The sequence below is a fragment of the Propithecus coquereli genome, unplaced genomic scaffold, assembly GCF_000956105.1.
Source record: "Propithecus coquereli isolate 6110/MARCELLA unplaced genomic scaffold, Pcoq_1.0 Scaffold388, whole genome shotgun sequence".
In the NCBI taxonomy this organism is placed as follows: Eukaryota; Metazoa; Chordata; class Mammalia; order Primates; family Indriidae; genus Propithecus; species Propithecus coquereli.
Window position 1 is genome coordinate 667,888 of NW_012149596.1, and position 18,414 is coordinate 686,301.

An 18,414-nucleotide genomic window follows, 5' to 3' on the forward strand; every position below is an offset into this window, starting at 1 on the left:
GTGTCATATACATGTATCCTGTATATGATACACGTATCATATGTTCCTGAGTAAAAAAGAATTTATAAGTGGTTGAGAGAAATTGGGGGATGAGAATGAAGTGGAAGGCTGGTGTCTTCCTTAGTCGGACACCCAACACAAACACCACACACACCAATATCAGCTCTGGGAGCATCTTGGAGTGTGTCTGTTTTTGAGTCTTGTTTTTGCCACTGCCCAGTTCTCATGGCCAGGCAGCCCTCACATTTCACTTCAGGCTGCATGCTTTGCTGTCAGGTAGAAACACTACCCCCATGTGTGGGACAGATGCTTCTAGCAGGTTCCCCCTCACCTCTCCCCATCCTGTTCTAATGAACCCCTCCCACCTGCCCCTCAGGCCTCCCAGGGTGGGGAGGGTGCCTGGGCCACCCCTGAGGAGCCACCGGTCGACTACAGCTACTACCAACAGGATGAGAGCTATGGTGGCAGCCAGGGCACAGAGTCCTCCCTCTATGCCCATGGCTACCTCAAGGGCACCAAGGGCCCTGGCATCACTGGAACCAAAGGGGACCCGGCTGGAGCAGGTAAGCCCCAGCATCTCTCCCGTACCTGGCGGGGGGTGACCAGCAGGCATAGGGTCCCTGGCCCCGCCATTCACAGGCATTCTTCTCCCTCCCTGTCCCTCTTTACAGGTCCTGAGGCCTCCCTAGAGCCCGGAGCAGACTCAGTGTCACTGCAGGCTTTCTCCCGCTCCCAGCCTGGTGCTGCTCCTGGCATCTATCAACAAGCAGCTGAGGCGAGCAGCAGCCAGGGTGCCACTGCCAACAGCCAGGTGAGTCCTGGGTATCCCGGGGAGGCAGGCAGGGATGGCATTGGCAGACACTGAGCCCTGTTTTCCTGTCTGGCCCCATGACCAGTCATATACCATCATGTCACCTGCCGTGCTCAAATCTGAGCTCCAGAGCCCCACCCATCCCAGCTCTGCCCTACCACCAGCCACCAGCCCCACTGGGCAGGAATCCTACAGCCAGTACCGTGAGTAGCCATGGCCTGTGGGTAGAAGGTAGGGAATTCTTAACAAAGCAGGGAGAGTGTGACCTCCTCTCCTCTCACCCACCAGCTGTTCCTGACGTCTCCACCTACCAGTACGATGAGACATCCGGCTACTACTATGACCCCCAGACTGGCCTTTACTATGACCCTAATTCCCAGGTGATAGGGCAACCCAGGGAGGGGTCCGGTTGGGGGGTAGCTAGCCCTGCAGGTCCCCTTCCTGGAGTCTTCCCTCATGTCCCCTCTTCCTTCCTTCTCTCCCAGTATTACTACAATGCTCAGAGCCAGCAGTACCTATACTGGGATGGGGAGAGGCGGACCTACGTTCCTGCCCTGGAGCAGTCAGCCGATGGGCATAAGGAGACCGGGGCACCCTCGAAGGAGGGCAAGGAGAAGAAGGAGAAGCACAAGACCAAGACAGCCCAACAGGTGAACACTGGGGTCCCACAGTCACTGGCTGGCATTTAGTACCTTCCAGTGACTGCAACTCTGTCATCTCTTGCCCTCTACTGCTCAAGGGAGTGGGGCGGTAGGTAGGTTTAGACATGGGCAGTAACTGCTCAAGCCAGACCGGGTGCCTGGCCCAACTCTGCTCTTTGCTGCATGGCCTTGGGCCAGAGCAGTCTCCTCAGTACATGGCAGGGCTTCCCACATCCGTGAGGTGGCTTGTGCCATCCAAGTGAGCCCTGTCAGCTTTCTTCTGTCCCACAGTGGGAATTCTCACAGACCCATAGCGGGTGGGCAGGAAAGCCATTGCAGTGTTTTGTGGTAGTGGGCAATTGGAGGATACCTCAGTGTCTGTGGAGGAAGGGCACAACATTCTGGGTATAACATTTAAAACAAAGCACCAAGTGTTCCCTCAGCAACATATGAATTCTAAAAGTGGTGACGTGCACAGGGCATAACACAGAATACAGAATATGGCATTGTGTCACATATGTAAATTAACATTATATACAGAGTCCGGTGCAGTGGCTTGAGCCTGTAATCCCAGCTACTCAGGAGGCTGAGGTGGGAGGATCACTTAAGGCCAGGAGTTCAAGACGAGCCTGGGCAATATAGGAAAACTTTGTCTCAAAAAAAAAAAATAATAATACAAAGATAAGCAATCCTGTTCATTTTTTTTTTTTTTTTGAGACAGAGTCTCACTCTTTTTGCCCGGGCTAGAGTGCTGTGGCGTCAGCCTAGCTCACAGCAACTTCAAACTCCTGGGCTCAAGCGATCCTTCTGCCTCAGCCTCCCGAGTAGCTGGGACTACAGGCATGCGCCACCATGCCTGGCTAATTTCTCTATATATTTTTAGTTGTCCAATTAATTTCTTTCTATTTTTGGTAGAGACGGGGTCTCGCTCTTGCTCAGGCTGGTTTCGAACTCCTGAGCTCAAACAATCCGCCCGCCTCGGCCTCCCAGAGAGCTAGGATTACGGGCGTGAGCCACCGCACCCGGCCAATCCTGTTCATTTTTAAATGATAAAATGGAAACACACAGCAAACATAACAATGCGGGTATCTGTGAGGAGAATGGACATGCCATGACAATACCACAGACTGGGTAATTCATAAGGAAGAGAAATTTATTTGGCTCACGGTTCTGTAAGCTGGGAAGTACAAGAGCATGGTACCAGCATCTGCTGAGGGCCTTCTTGCTACATCATAACATGGCAAAAGGGCGAGAGAGTATGCATGAGAGAAAGGGAGGAGATCAGGCTAAACTCATTCTTTTTGTCAGGAACCCACTCTCTCAGTAATGGCATTAATCCCTCCGTGAGGACAGAGCCCTTATAACCTCATCACCTCTTAAAGGCCCTACCTCCCAACACTGTTGCATTGGTGGGGATTAAGTTTCCAACACGTGAACTTTGGGGGACACATTCAAACCATAGCAGGGAGCACAGCCAGAAAGGGGCTTGACAAGGAGCACTGGTGACTGATGACAGAGAAATAGGAACTTGTTTCACTGTGTCTCTCACCTTTTGCTTGTTCTGCCTCAAACTCCCATTGTCTGCCTCCTAGATGGGCCCTCCACTCTGTCCAGACTGTTTCTGCTGCCTTGTCACTGCAAACCAAAGGGGGTGGGGGCACGGGGGAGATGTTCAGAGACAAGGTCAGTAGGGGCCAGGGTGCCGAGTGCCTTGCAGGCTGTGGTCATGAGTTTGGGTTCATTCTTGGTGTGATGGGAAGCCAAGGAAGAGTTTGGAGGAAGTTATATTGGGTGGGGAATAGTCTATAGTTTGTAAAAGAGTCCTCTGCTGTGAGAGGTGTGCAAGAGCCATAGCCCAGACCAAGCAAAGCCCACTGTGGTGGTTCAGACTAGAGATGATGGGCGGCGCACATGCTGGTGGGCGGCCCAGGTTTGTGGCTGTGAGGCGGAAGCGTGGTGGGCTGCTGCAAGGGCAGTGGGTCAGCCGATGGAGTTGGTGGTCCTGGCAGCATGAGGGTTCTGGAAACCTTACCCCTACCCTCACCCCCAGATTGCCAAGGACATGGAACGCTGGGCTCGCAGTCTCAACAAACAAAAAGAAAACTTCAAAAACAGTTTCCAGCCTATCAGCTCCCTGCGTGATGACGAAAGGCGGGAGTCAGCCACCGCAGATGCCGGCTATGCCATCCTTGAGAAGAAGGTGTGTTGTGGCCACCCACCTGCACCCTGCCCTTCAATCTTGTCCTTCCTCCAGGCCCTCCGTGGAGTCCCTGAATTTCTGTGTCCCTCCACTGCAGGGAGCACTAGCTGAGAGACAGCATACCAGCATGGATCTCCCAAAATTGGCCAGTGATGACCGCCCAGTGAGTGCCTAGGGCAGAAAGGAGCAGGGAGCTCTGATCTGGCCAGGCCTGACCACCCACCCTCACCCTCTACAGAGCCCACCCAGGGGACTGGTGGCAGCCTATAGCGGGGAGAGTGACAGTGAGGAGGAGCAGGAGCGTGGGGGCCCTGAGCGGGAGGAAAAGCTGACTGACTGGCAGAAATTGGCCTGTCTGCTCTGCCGGCGTCAGTTCCCCAGCAAGGAGGCACTCATCCGGCACCAGCAGCTCTCGGGGCTCCACAAGGTGACTGACGGAAGGGTTGGCAGGGCACTTGGGGCCTGGCCCACCCCAGCCCGGCCTCTTACTCCTTGTGCTGTCCCCCTTGCAGCAAAATCTTGAGATTCACCGGCGAGCCCACTTGTCAGAAAACGAGCTAGAAGCACTAGAGAAGAACGACATGGAGGTGAGGTGTGACCTGCTCCTGGGGTCCCTGTCCTCAGGTTCCTTCCAAGTCCCTGTCCCCTCAGGCAGCTGGAGTTCCAGTTCTCATATTCTGTCCCGATGAGGCTTCTTCCCAGCACCCCCACCCCAGCCGCTTGCACCCACTGTGTCCTGACCCTCAGGACAGGGCCCCATTGGCCAGGTGGAGCTCCCTGTGGGACCCCAGCCCCATGCCCATGTTTACTGGAAACAGCAGCCAGCTCCCCAAGATTCACACATGCACACAAACTTTCAGCAAATGAAGTACCGGGACCGAGCAGCTGAACGCAGAGAGAAGTATGGCATCCCCGAGCCACCGGAGCCCAAGAGGAGGAAGTATGGTGGCATATCTACGGCCTCCGTGTGAGTGCCCAGGGCCAGGTGAGGGGGCCTGGGGCCTACAGGCCGACCACTCACCCTGTACGCTGTCCCCTGCAGAGACTTTGAGCAGCCCACTCGGGATGGGCTGGGCAGTGACAACATTGGCAGTCGCATGCTCCAGGCCATGGGCTGGAAAGAGGGCAGTGGCCTGGGCCGCAAGAAGCAGGGCATTGTAACGCCCATTGAGGTGAGTCTCCCGTGATCCCATGCCTGTCCCCCAGTACTCCCCACAGCGTCCCTGCCAACCTGACAGAACCTGCCTCCCTCGCACAGGCCCAAACACGGGTGCGGGGCTCCGGCCTGGGTGCCCGGGGCAGCTCCTATGGGGTCACCTCAACCGAGTCCTACAAAGAGACACTGCACAAGACAATGGTGACCCGCTTCAACGAGGCCCAGTGAGCAACTGCAAGAGCAACTTCTGCATATGTTGGGTGTCCATCCTGGGGCAGGGGAGAATGAAATGGGTGGTCTGAGGGAGGCCCTGCTCCTGTCTGCCAGCCCCTCCCGAGCCAGAGAGGCCCTGACCAAATCAAATTTTGAGTTGGTGACTTTTGTTGGAAAATTGGGCTGGGATCATGTTCTTTTTATAATAAAACCTGAAAAGTCTGCATCTTGCATCTCTTCTTTCTCGTGCTCTAGCATGGTTTATGGCCCACACAGAAACAGGGACATGAACATAAATGGACAGCGGCCTCATTAGGCCTAGGCAGGTGTGGCATTGGTGGCATTCATGGTGTCTGGAACATAGTGGCTACCAGAACATGGAGTTCTGACCTGTACCCCAACCCACAAGATTCTGGTCATGGCCCCTCTCCTTTGTTGGGGTCCAGCAAGTCATGCTGTAACAGGAAATCCAGCAGCACCAGGCTTGAAGTCTTCCGGGATCAGAGCCAGGACTGGGAACCCCTGTTCCCCATCCTTGCTACCCCCAGCTGCACTTGGCCTGCAATCCCAAGGCTAAACTCCTGCATTTTTCCATCCCTAGGTCTAGGGACGGTGCCCTCAGACATCTCCAATACGACAGGCACTCAGGCACTAGTTGGCCCAGGGCCCTCAACATGTTCGTGACCCCAGAGGGATGGAGCTAGAAGGAGCTTGGGCTGTAAATCCCAGATCAGGCTCCAGAGATGCCCCCATGAGAACCATTTAGGTCCACCCTCATCCCCATCCTCTTGTGGCTATTACCACAGCGCCACCCCTCCAGTCACTGCAACCTATGACTCCCAAGTATGTGCTCGTGCTCTTGGCAGAAGTTCTGGGTATAGTGGACCATGAAGCTGGGGCTGCCCACTTCCAGGCCTTGGAGCGCCAGAGAGTGAAAGGGAGGCAGTGCTAGAAAAGCGGTTGGTGCAGAGCCCCTCCCCATATATTAATATGTGCTGTGACACTACCCTGCGTCAGCTGTGGGAGGCAAAGTTAGAAACAGGCCCTTAGAGGTGGCATGGTGCTGATCTGAGTTGGGGGTGTTGCCAAGTGAAGGAAGCGGAGGAGAGAAGGAAGATGGAGGGGAGAGGGAGAGAAAATAGGAATAAAAAGAGGCTGCCTGAGTCTCAGAATGGGTATGCCTTTTAGCAGAGGTGCCCCCAAGTTCCACTCCCAGAAACTCACAACAAGGAACAATTCCACTCTTAGATATTTACCAAAAATAAATGAAAACATCAACAAAAAGACTCGTACATGTATATTCATAGCAGCTGTATTCATAATAGCCAAAAACTGGGAACAACTCATGTCAAACAAGAAGAGAATGGGTAAATTATGGTGTACTCATACAGTGGAAGGTCCAACTCAGCAATGGAAAGGAACACCAAATGCTGATACAAATAACAACATGGATAAATCTCACAGACATGAGTGAGAGAAGCCAGACCCAAAAGAGCACATACTGCATGACTCCATTTATATGAAGTTCTAAATCAGGCAGAACACAATTATGGTGATAGAGCAGGGTCAAGGTGGGGAGGTTGTTATTCACTGGATAGGGTTTCTTTCTGGAATTATGAAAAGGTTCCGTATCTTAATTGGGGTGCCAGTCACACGTGTGTACCTATGTAAAAATCCAACAAACCGTATAACTAAAATATGGGCATCTTGTCATAAGTAAAATATATGAGAAGTTGGGAAAAGACCACCAGAGAAAACTTTAATAAGTAAAAAGAAAGAAAATTAGCTTAGTGTGGTGGCCACATAGCAACTTCGGAGGCTAAGGTGGGAGGGGAAAAAAAAAACAGGCTGGGCCTCCCATGGCCTTGTAATCCTACCTAGCACTCTGGGAGGCCGAGGTGGGAGGATCGCTTGAGGTCAGGAGTTTAAGGTTGAGACCAGCCTGAGCAAGACGGAGACCCCCATCTCTACTAAAAATAGAAAAATTAGCCATATCTGTAGTCCCAGCTACTTCAGAGGCTGAGGCAGGAGGATCGCTTGAGCCAAGGATCTTGAGGTTGCTGTGAGCTATGATGACACCACTGCACGGCACTCTACCCAGGGCAACAGAGCGAGACCCTGTCTCAAAAAAAAAGGAAAAAACAAATTGATGAAATAGGGAACAAAATGACAGATTAATAAAAATCAAAAGCAGAATCAAAAAGCATGCGCCTATAGTCCCAGCTACTCAGGAGGCTGAGGCTGGAGGATCACTTGAGCCCTGGAGTTCAATTCCAGCCTGGGCAACATAGAAATAACCAAACTCTTAAAAAAAAGAAGAAGAAGATGAAGAAACAGATTAAATAGAGCAATTAGTAATAAAGAAATTGAAATGGTAGTCAAATGCTTCCCTCTCCCCACCAAAAATAAAAGGGCATTCATTCTATGAAACTCCCGAGAACAGTTCATTCCTATCATATAAAATTGTTCTAGATAATAGAAAAAAGATGTTTATTTTAGAAGGCTAGTGTAAACTTGATCCCTGAAACATATATGAGATAAGAAAAAATTTCAAGCCCGTTTCACTTGTAGATGTTAAAATCCTTAAAATGTTAGCTAATGGTCAAGTTAGAAAACTATGGATGGTAGAAACTAGTGGGTTAAACTTTGATGAGGAATAGGATATTTATATAGACTCAAAGTATCTCCCCACTAAATACTTATTAATTCCAAGGGGAAAAATAGTAACTTTATAGGAGAGAAACCTGGCAGACACCATTTTAATGAAGGAATCAAAGTGAACATCATTGCTATTAAAACCATGTGTCGGCCGGGCACGGTGGCTCACACCTGTAATCCTAACTCTCTGGGAGGCCGAGGCGGGTGGATTGTTTGAGCTCAGGAGTTCGAAACCAGCCTGAGCAAGAGCGAGACCCCGTCTCTACTAAAATTAGAAAGAAATTAATTGGACAATTAAAAATATATAGAAAAAATTAGCCGGGCATGGTGGCGCATGCCTGTAGTCCCAGCTACTCGGGAGACTGAGGCAGGAGGATCGCTTGAGCCCAGGAGTTTGAGGTTGCTGTGAGCTAGGATGATGCCACGGCACTCTAGCCCGGGCAACACAGTGAGACTCTGTCTCAAAAAAAAAAAAAAAAAAACACGTGCCACCTGCTAGGATGAAATGACACAGTGTCGCCTCTGTGATCTTCCTATCCAAGGTGCAGAACCTGAACCCAACCATGAGGAAACATCAGACAAACCCAAGCCAAGGAGCAATCTACAAAACTACTGGTTTGTAATCTTCAAAAGTGTCAAGATAGTGAAGGTCAAGGGAAGACTGAAGAAATGTTCCAAACTGAAAGATACATGCCATCTGAATGTTGAAATGGCACCTCTTTAATGAGCCTGCTCTGGCCACTCCATTTCAAATTCCCAACCCTTCCTATGCCCCTTGAGTTACTTTTTATTTCTGTCCTTGCTTTTTATTTAATTGATACATAGGAATTGTACATCATATTACTTTTCTCCATAGCAACATACTGTAATTTAACTTGCAACATGATACTTTCCTTATTTTTCTATGCTGTTTCTCTCCCTCACTAGAATAAAAGCTTCAGGACAGAAGGGACTTTTGTCTGCCTTGCCCACCACTGTGTCCCCAGTGCCTAGAACAGGGTTTGGCACATAGACCTTGGAAGCAGGAATAAATGCACACACCATAACTGTCCAAATCAATCTCACCTTCAAGACTCCATTTTTAAAAAGGCTAATATATAAAGATTTCCTAAAACTCCATAAAAATCCATTCCCTCAGTGAGGCTGCGAAGGGACGGGCACTCTGATACATGGCTGGAGGCGATGCAACATGGTACAACCCCCTCTTCCACCCACCCTCTCCATCTTCTTTGTCTACTTTCCTGCTGCCACAGTTTTTTGCTCAAGTTGTTTCCTCCAACTGGAATGCCCTTCTCTCTTGCTTGTGAAAGTCCAAATCCTGCCCCAATTACTTCCACTGATACATTTGAAGACAATCAATTCTTCAGAGAACTTGGTCACACTCACGGCTTCAGTTGCCAACTCAGATGATTCCCAAATGCATATTTCCAGTGCAGACCTCCCCCACCCCCTGAATTTCAGACAGTCCCCAACTATTCACTCCACCGACATCTCTACGGATGTCTGACAGGCATCTCAAATGTAACATGTTCAAAAGCAAACGCCTGATCTTGCCCACATCTGCTTCTAATTGAGTATCTCCCATGTCAGTTGATGGCAACTCTATCTTTTCCAGCAGCTCAGGCTAAAAACGTGGGGTCAACTAAGACTCCTCTCGATTTTTCACACCCCACATCTGATCTCTTGGCCAATCCTGGCATCTTTACCTTCAGAATCAATCCAGAATCTAATTCATTCTTACTACTTCCACTTTCACCACCTGGGGCTGATCCTCTATCATCACTTCCTGGACTCTTGCAGGAGCCTTTCCCCCTACAGTTTGTTCTCTCACAGAGCAGCCGGACTATGTATTGTAAAACATAATTTATATTATGTGACTCCCCATGGATTTAGAATTTAAAAAACCAAACATGTAGCCTAGCTTACCCTGCCCTACTTGACCTGGCCCAGATCTCATCTAATGCTCTCTCTTCCTCACTCCTCTCCAACTAGACAGACTGCTCTTCCTCAAATGTGCCAACATCTCTCTAACCTCAAGGCTTTGCACCTGATGTTCTCTCTGCCTGGAATACTTTCCCCCATGTCTACACATGGCTCACTTCCTCACTTCTCACTCTCTCACTGCTCACATGCATTCCCTGACCACTTTAGATGGGCTTCCAGGGAAGGTGTCTCCGAGGTAAAGCAAGGGAGAAATAAGAAGGAAAAGATCTGAGAGAAGAGGGTTTTTCTTGACTATTGCAAGGGTAGTCGGCCTCCTTGTTATGTTCCTTGCTATGTCCCCAGTGCCCTGCACTTAGTAGGCACTCAACAAATCTTTTTCAAATGAACAAATGTGAAGGTTATTGGCAAGATATGAGATACAGATTTGCGGGTAAGGTGCTAAAGGCATTTTGCGTTAAACACCTTTGTTCAAACATCACTCCGTCAGTCAGGCCTTCCTTGAATACACTGACAAAAGTTGCAACTTCCTTCGTGCTGACATAATTACAATAAAAAAGAAAACAAAAAAAACTGCAACCTGTCTCCACAAATTTCTCCTTACCTTGTTTTATTTTTCTCCATAGCATTTAGCAGTTATCCTATACATACACAATACATATTTACTTATATATTAATATTTCATTATATAATACATATTCACATATGGATATATAACATACATATTAAATGGCATATTTACTATATACAAACAGATAGATGCAAATTAGTTACATATCGACATTAGCTATTATGTTATATAAAACATGTAGTCCTTATATGTACATTTTATTACAGTCATGCTCACTTAACACCGGAGATATGGAGACACATTCTGAGAAATGCCTCATCAGGCGATTTCCTCATTGTTTGAACATCATAGAGTGTATTTTCACAAACCTAGATGGTATAGCGTAGTACGCACCTAGGCTATAACGGTGTAGCCTCTTGCTCCCAGGCTACAGTAACAGCATGTTACTTTACTGAGTACTGCAAGCAACTGTAACATAAAGATATCTGTGTATCTAAACGTCTCTAAACATAGAAAAAATACAGTAAAAAGAAAAAAAAATCTGTGGGTTGAGTGTCATGGCTCACGCCTGTAATCCTAGCACTCTGGGAGGCAGAGCCTGGAGGATAGCTTAAGGTTGGGAGCTCGAGACCAGCTGAGCAAAATGGCGAGACCTCGTCTCTGCCAAAAATAGAAAAATTACCGGGGCACGGTGGAGGCGCATGCCTGTAGTCCCAGCTACTCGGGAGGCTGAGGCAGGACGAACGCTTGAGCCCCGGAGTTTGAGGTTGCTGTGAGCTAGGATGACACCACGGCACTCTAGCCGGGCGACAGAGACCCTGACTCAAAAAACAAAGAAAAAACATCGTGGTATATGCGGTCCCTTGTTGACTGAAACATAGCTGCGGTACATGACTGTATATATAATTTACATTACTATATATAGTCACAGATATCTAGTATAATACATATTTATATTGAAACTCTACTTTTTACTTATTTGCTATGTTTATGGTCTGTCTCTCTCGCTAGAATGTGAGCTCCATGAGGGCAAGGAAGAATTCCCAGCATCTGGCCCACACCTTGAGCTCCACAAATGTTAAATGAATGAACTCCTTTGGCCACCTGAGCTCCTGTCTCCCCATCTGTAGTATGGTTATGCCATTCCATCTGGAGGGACCACCGCATTCGGTTCCCTTTTCCCACTCGCCAGAGCACGGGTCCCTGAATGCCAGAGCCCGGGTTTACATTTTCCCATATTCTGGGGGCTGATGCCCACCACGTGCACCAGGCACTAGCCAGACAGAACTACCACCCCCAGCATGCCTGGCGCAGTCCGGACGTACCACAGTCTGTAGGGGTACCTGGGTCTGAAATGGGCGCCCGCGGCGGGGCAGGGGCAGGGCGCCCCTTTTTCAAAGCACCCGTGGTACGTCCCACACCCGGGGGCCCTCCAAGGCCCCGCGCTTCCGAGCTCGGCGCAAACTCTGGCTCCTCTTGTACGGCGGAGGTGGTTTGCTCTTCCGTTGCCCCGTGGCTTCAGCTCATCTCCAGCAGGAAGGCGAGGCTTCCGCCCGGCACAGGGGGTGAGCTGGAGCATCGTGCCCCGAAAACCCTGAACAGCATTTGGAGGAGGGCACTCCTCTAATCCCAACTTTGGGGATCCCCTAATGGCATATTTGGAGGCTCCGGGCCCCGGGGCAACATTTACGGGGTGTCTGCTTTTGAGGAGACCCTTAGGAAGTGGCGTTTGGGGACTCCTGGGTGGGATTTAGAGGTCCGTTTTGGGGAGTACTCCTCAGAAGCAGGTTTAAACCCCTCGGTGGCAGGCTTTAGGGGGTTGGGGAGGCTCTCAGGGTCCGAGTATGGCTACTCTGTCCGTGGGACAGGATTTGAATTGTTCAAGGGGAGAGCGAAGTTTGAGGTTACTAAAGTCAAGGCGGAATTTGGGGAGGGCTTGTTTCAGGACGGGTCCTGGTGACAGAACGTTCGTGACCGACGTGGCATTGTGAAGGTGTCTGTGGCCTTCGAGACCTCTGGTTCTATGATGAGGTAGCCCCCTCCCTCGCCGTCCGTCGCTTGGATGTTCGGGACTGCAAGACTGGACACGTCGGGGCCCACACGTTTTCAGGGAGAGGAGCCCCCAGCTCAGGCTGGGGAAGGGACGCTGGAGCGGTGTCTGCTAGACTCTTCCTGAGCCGACGCAGTGCCGCCGAACCTTCGTTGGCGGTGGCTTTATTCATTATTCATGAGGAGGTGGGGCTGTAGTGGAAAGCCGATTTTTGCTCTTTTGCACCTGGTCCGCTAGAGGTATAGGCTTGTGAATTATTCAGGAGGGGCGGATCAGCGTGCAGAAGGGGCGTTCTCAAGTTTGCCGCGCAAAGCAGAGTTCATTGATTATTCGCACAGGTGAGTAGCGCCCTGAGTTTTCTGTGGCTTTTCTAGGGGCGTTGTGCATAATTCATGAGGGGCGTGGTTTTACAGCTTCATCTGCATGATCTGCGGTTTTCTTTCCCGCGTAGACTCCAGGGTTTTAAGCCTGTGGCAGGCGAAGGGATGACACCTGCAGTGTTCATTCCTTATGGCCCAGTAATCCCAGATTATCAGCTGAACCTCTGGATTCAAATCCCATCGATCCTTGCCAGTTCTGTGATCTTTGGCAAATCTTTCTGTGAGCCTGAAAAATGCGTATGAGGATAACGATGAGATTAGTTTACACTCATTTAGCCACTTAGTCCATTTAATCTTCACAAAAATCCTAGGAGATAGGTTATTATTATTTCACTTTATAGATGAGGAAAGTGGGACACCGGAAGGCTAAGTAATTTGCCTAAGGTCACACAATCAGTGAGTGGCTGAGTCAGGATTCAAACACAGTCAGTCTAGTTACACAGTCTGTAGTCTTAACCAAATGCCATAATGTCCCCCTCCCCCAATTTAATAGTACTACTACTAATGTTAGTCATACAGCACTTAGTATGTTCCAGGCACTCTCTTCAAAGCCCTTACTACATATTTATTCATTTAAACTCCATCACAAGGTAAGTTACTGTTATCATTTCCATTTTATGGATGGGGAAACAGTGGCCCAGGTTAGGGGTTTCTCTAGGGCTTGATTATATCTTCACTCGTAACTAATTTTATATTGATGTAAACATATTTACATGTTACCTTTATATTAATATATAATATTTTAAAAATTTAACGGTGCCTTGTGCCAGCACTGTTCTAAGGCTCATTTCATAATTCATATTCTCTGATTTTCATAATAACGCATTTCACCTCTATGAAGTGGATGGGTTCTATTATATCCTCATTTTACAGTTGTGGAAACTCAGGCATCTGCCAAAGATATATAGCGAGTCTGGATTTGGTTGGACCAAGGCAGCCTGGTTCCTGAGTTGGGGGTGCTGAGGGGGCCTAGACTCCCCCTGGGTTTCCCCTGTGGTTCTGCAGCAGCATCTTTCATTGTTTATGAACAGGAAAGGTGTGGTTATATTGCTAGGCTATACCGTCATAATCCCTATTTGCTGGTAGGTCTGTCTGTCTTTAGTGTTTCAGACCATCCAGCCTCATGCATAATTCATGAAGTGGGTGGGACCTTTCCTGACCTCTCTTGAGTTTCCAGGTTGAGCTGCTGCAGTAGCATCATTCATTATTCAGGAGCCAGGGGAGTGTGTTTTCCCTGCAGTAGCCATATTTCCCTGCTTACAGGGTATTAGACGCAGCAATAGGCGGGCTTGCCCCTTTTCTTCAAGCTCACTGGGTCTCATGCATTATTCACAAATAAGATGTGGCCTTGGTCTCCTTGGCTTCCGGGCCGCCGCAAGATCATTCATTATTCATGAGCGGGGGGTGTGGCTTCCATATTTTAACATCGGCTTTCAGTTTGCCGACCGTTAGCCAACCACCCGGCTTCATGCATAATTCATGATCAGGAAGCCCGGCCTCGCCATCCTTTCTTGCTTTCCATAGCAGCCTGGCTGCAACAATTCATTTATTATTCATATTCCATGGGGCGTGGCCTCTGTTGTTTTACCTGTTTGCTTGGTTGTTGCCACAGTAGCCACCAGGTGGTGCTGTTCCCCTTCTAACCAAATGAGTCACTACCGGGCAGGGAACTTTGTACAAGATTCATGAGTGGGCGCGTCTCGCTTCCATCCGGGTTCCTGGGGGGTGGGGCCCGAGGTTTTGTTCCGGCCCCAAGCTCAGCAGCCGCCATCTTGTGTCGGCACTGAGGTGAAGGAGGTGGCAGGGATAGCCACGACCACAGCGGCCGGGGGAGGAGAAGGCGGCGGAGGCGATTCTAGGCGGCCCAGGCGGTGGGGAGGAGGAGGAGAAGGAGGAGGGTGGCGGCCGGGCTTGGTTTCGGCTCCTTGAGGAGTTGGCGGCGGCGCGACCCGGGGAACCGGCATTGGTAAAAAACGGCTTTTCTCGGTACCTTGCCTGGGGCAAGGGTTTGGGAGGCTTTGGAGGGTCCCGAGCTGGGCTGATGTCGGGGTGAGCCGCGGTAACTTGGACGCCAGGAATCAGCGGAGGGAGGGAGGGGAAGCAGATCCTGGGGCGGGGCCGACTTTTCCCGTGCGAGACCACTGCGTTCCCTTGTGCTACGAAATCTGACCTTGGGGTCGGACCTCCAGAATCTGCTTTTAGAGACTCAGGTCCAACATCACTAGTCTGAGACCTGAGCTCGTCCCGAACCTTGTATCTCAGATCAGAACTCCCCCTCAGTCTTCCAGCCAGAGGCTTAGCGTGATCAGCGTTGCTGGTCAGAGCCCTCACCATTGTATGCCGTTAAAGACCTGCCTCGGAATCTCTCTTGAGATACCTCCTAGCCCCTCAATATTTGCCTTCATGGCTTCCAAGAGGGGCCAGATCTCGGGGAGGGTCTATATGGCCTTCATTTTGGAAAGAGCCTTCTCTAGCATTTTCTTTCAGACCCTCCTCCCCCTGCACACACTAGCTGCCCTAGGAGCTTCCACGGGGACTTGACTTGGGCTTCCCGTTGGAGACCCCTTCCCCACATCTCAGGTCTCCCAACCCCGTCATGGCCCTTGCATCTTCCATCAGAGACCTTTCTGGGCCCAGCATTTCTATTCAGAGACCCCTCTCAGCATCTGCCTTAAGAAACTCCTTCAATTCCTAGAATCTGCCTTTATAGAGACTTTCTCTACTTTTAGGGAATTCCTTTTTCAAGCTCCCAGTATTATCTTCAGAGATTACTCAGAGGCCTCAGCATCTTCCCTATCAGACACCCATAACCCCTAAAGCCTCCCAGGGAACCAGACACCAGGGAGGAACTGTTTGGATACATAATTCTCCATCAAAGATCCCCTGCCCACATCTGCTCTTGCAGACCCTGTTGGCTTCCAGCCCCGTCCATCAGAGACTCGCCTCCCCAACCCCACTCTACACCCAACCTTTGCCTTCACAAGCCGACCGGAGTTCTAGCTTCTCTTTTCACAGATTTCTTAACCTCACATCAGGCCTCGGATTCGGTCCCCAGTCAGAAGCCCTCAGCTTCTGCTTTCAGCCTCGTAGGACCCCAGTATCATTGTTAGATGTCCGTTCCCCCAACCCACTTGTGTTCCATCAGAGTAGAAAACCCCCCTTCTCAGTATCTACTCTCAGAGCCTCTGTGGGATCCAACGTACTTGGTCAGAGAAACCCAAAACCATTTGGGGACCTAGCTAGTGTTTGCTTACTAACCTGTTTAAGGCCTGAACTGTCTGGGCTCAGCTTCCCCTTTCCACCCCCTCAGAGGAGCTGTGGTGCCTAGCATGTTCTGTCGGAGATCAACACAGGGCCTTTGTGCTCCAGTAGAAATCCCTCCCCAAGGGTCCATCCTCAGAAACTTTTCCCAGCCCCTTGGCATCCACCCTCATGGCTCCTGGGGCTCTATAGCATGAATGTCAGAGACACCACTTCCCCTGCAAGCCTCTGTTACTGTTGGTTAAAGATTTCTCTTTGCTACCAGCATCTGTCCTTAGAGACCCCCGGGGCCCCAGCATCCTCCTGGTGGGGAATACTCCTCACCCCAGACCCCCAGCATCTTCCAGCTGCCTCCTCAGGGTCTAGAATCTCCCATCCATTCCCTTCGCAGCTTCCATGGGGTCCAGCAACTGTCCTCCTACCTCCTTGCAGCCTCTGGGGGCCTCCACTGCAATTTCCCAGCCCTTCCCCAAAAGATCCTTTTCCACAGACCCAGATTTGAGTCTTCCCTAGCACTCTCACCCAGCCCTCCATCCCCTAGTACTTCTAAGATCCCCTTCCCTGTCTCTCTCGGAGGCTCCTCGGGCTCAGACAACCACCTCCTGAATCCCCTCTCTTAACATTCCCAAGGACTTCTCGCTTAACTCCTCCCAGGAACCATGACAGGCCCCAGCCTCCCTTCTCTGTGCCCCAGCTTCTCCATCCTGATAACCTGACCCTGTGCCTTCCCCCTCTCAAACCTCCAAAACTCTTTCCTCAAACCATCTTCTCTGGTTTGGGAGCGAATGCTTAGGCTTCACAATCACCAGTTTGGACACCCCAGGTATGTTTTGAAACTCAAAGCCCCAGTTCAGCTTTGCCAAACAATTCTCAGTATATGTGTTCTAATGGAGATTTGAGCACATGTTGAGAGAAAGGGTATGGATTTTTTTTCTGCTGGGGATGGGTGATCTTTAGTTCCTGTCTGGGTTTCTGCCCCAGATCCCCTCTGCTTGCCTTGAAACAGCTGTTCCAAACCTTTACAGTTGGAATCCACTGGAACAATCATCCCAAACTTGCTTAGGCCCTTGCTGCCGGCGCTAGTGGTCTGGAGGTGAAAGGTCTAGATGTTAAAGAGCTTTCTGGCCCTGGATCATCTCTGATTTAGGGAATGAAGAAATGGTGTGTCCCAAACAAACTGACCGATGACAAGGCAAGGAGATAACTAAGTAATGAAGTATGGAGGCCACTGTAGGTGCCCATGGAGGAACTCAGGTCCTCAGGTCAGTGACTTCTGACCACAGACCTTGGCTTCTTTAATTCTTCCAGCAGCCCCTTGAGGATAGTTTGGCGTGTCTCAGCATTTGGAGAAAATGGGGCCCAGAGGAAATAGATTCCCTACCCTGGGTCAGAGTCAGTAAATGAAAAATATGGTTTGCCTTTGTTTCCCTACTAACTCACCAAGCCTCTTCATACCCAGGTTGGTTCTTAGCATTCCCAGCAATTTGCCTGGCTGTTGCAGTGGCCCTAGCCAGCCTCCTGCCTCTCTCATTCCCCGTCCCTTAGCCCTCTGGGTAGGCCCTGAGCCCACCTGGCTCTATTCACTCAGGAGGCATTTGGCAAACTCTCCTACCAACTGTGTGACTCTGGGCAAGAGAATGGAGTTCTCTGAGCCATTGTTTTCTCATTTGTGATTTGGGCATAGGGTTATCTGCTTCATGGGCATTGAACATTAGACGAAGTCCTTTACCTTGTGATTGACAGGCAGTAAGCTCTTGGTAGATGGTAGGAAGCTCTTGTCATTATGGTTAGTGTTAGAGTGACAGGTGCCAAGATGGAGTGTTAGGTACATAGGGGTACTTAGTGTCAGAAAAGGCTGTGTGTAGGAGGACTTGTGTGAATAGAAGAGTTGGGTTTAAGCAAAGGCTTGATGCTTACAGGAGCCTTAGGGGTGAGGAGAAATGATTTGGGGTCTTGTCATCTCCAGCATCTAGATCCAGTTACCTCCCACCACCAGATTTTACTTTCACACTAGGCTATATTGTTCTGTCTCTGGGACCTAATATGTGACCCTTGGCAAGTTACTTGGTGTCATGAGCTCAAGTTTTCACATTTGTCCAGCAGAGACGCTAAACCCTGCCTTGCGGGGTCAGGGCCATTGAAGGGATGAAACACAATAACACTGGTGGGGGGTAGCTTAAGCTTCAGAGTCAGCAGGTTCTGGTCTGGTCCCAGCTCCGCCACTCACACTCTGGGAACCTTGGTCAAGTCACCAAACGTTCCCTGAGTGAATTTTTTTCCTCCAGTGTAACTTGGGTGTTATGATAGCTTTCCAAACCCCACAGGGGTGCCCTCAAGACAGAGTGAGACGAGGCTCATAAAGTGCTTAGTGTGGCATCTGGCATAGGGAGAACTCATGATAAATATTCATTTATCATTATTGTCAGCTTATTTACGGGACTCCACATGCAGATGAGGCTTGGGAAGTGTGTGGTTTTTTTTGTTTCTGCAACTTTTTTTTTTTTTTTTGAGACAGAGTCTCACTGTGTTGCC

General features: G+C 49.9%; 2 protein-coding genes across 10 annotated transcripts in view; both read left to right on the forward strand.

The window, feature by feature from the left end:
- Nucleotides 1-5,247, forward strand: part of RBM10 (RNA binding motif protein 10) — a 27,530-nt gene extending 22,283 nt beyond the window's left edge. For all 8 annotated transcript variants that reach the window (XM_012652360.1, XM_012652361.1, XM_012652362.1 and 5 more), the window contains 12 exons: nucleotides 377-563; nucleotides 672-811; nucleotides 897-1,014; nucleotides 1,100-1,191; nucleotides 1,297-1,461; nucleotides 3,503-3,652; nucleotides 3,750-3,815; nucleotides 3,891-4,079; nucleotides 4,165-4,239; nucleotides 4,513-4,619; nucleotides 4,695-4,824; nucleotides 4,911-5,247. In XM_012652360.1, coding sequence (XP_012507814.1) covers nucleotides 377-563; nucleotides 672-811; nucleotides 897-1,014; nucleotides 1,100-1,191; nucleotides 1,297-1,461; nucleotides 3,503-3,652; nucleotides 3,750-3,815; nucleotides 3,891-4,079; nucleotides 4,165-4,239; nucleotides 4,513-4,619; nucleotides 4,695-4,824; nucleotides 4,911-5,036 — 1,545 coding nt within the window. In that variant the 3' untranslated portion in view covers nucleotides 5,037-5,247. The remainder of the gene's footprint in view (nucleotides 1-376; nucleotides 564-671; nucleotides 812-896; nucleotides 1,015-1,099; nucleotides 1,192-1,296; nucleotides 1,462-3,502; nucleotides 3,653-3,749; nucleotides 3,816-3,890; nucleotides 4,080-4,164; nucleotides 4,240-4,512; nucleotides 4,620-4,694; nucleotides 4,825-4,910) is intronic.
- A 7,298-nt stretch (nucleotides 5,248-12,545) lies between these two features.
- UBA1 (ubiquitin-like modifier activating enzyme 1) overlaps nucleotides 12,546-18,414 on the forward strand; it is a 20,833-nt gene continuing 14,964 nt past the window's right edge. The window contains exon 1 of one of the 2 annotated variants that reach the window (XM_012652302.1): nucleotides 12,546-12,579. The gene's annotated coding sequence lies outside the window, so the exon portion shown is untranslated. Of the gene's footprint in view, nucleotides 12,580-14,333; nucleotides 14,588-18,414 lie in introns of those variants that run through there. The other variant, XM_012652301.1, reaches the window with a different exon arrangement.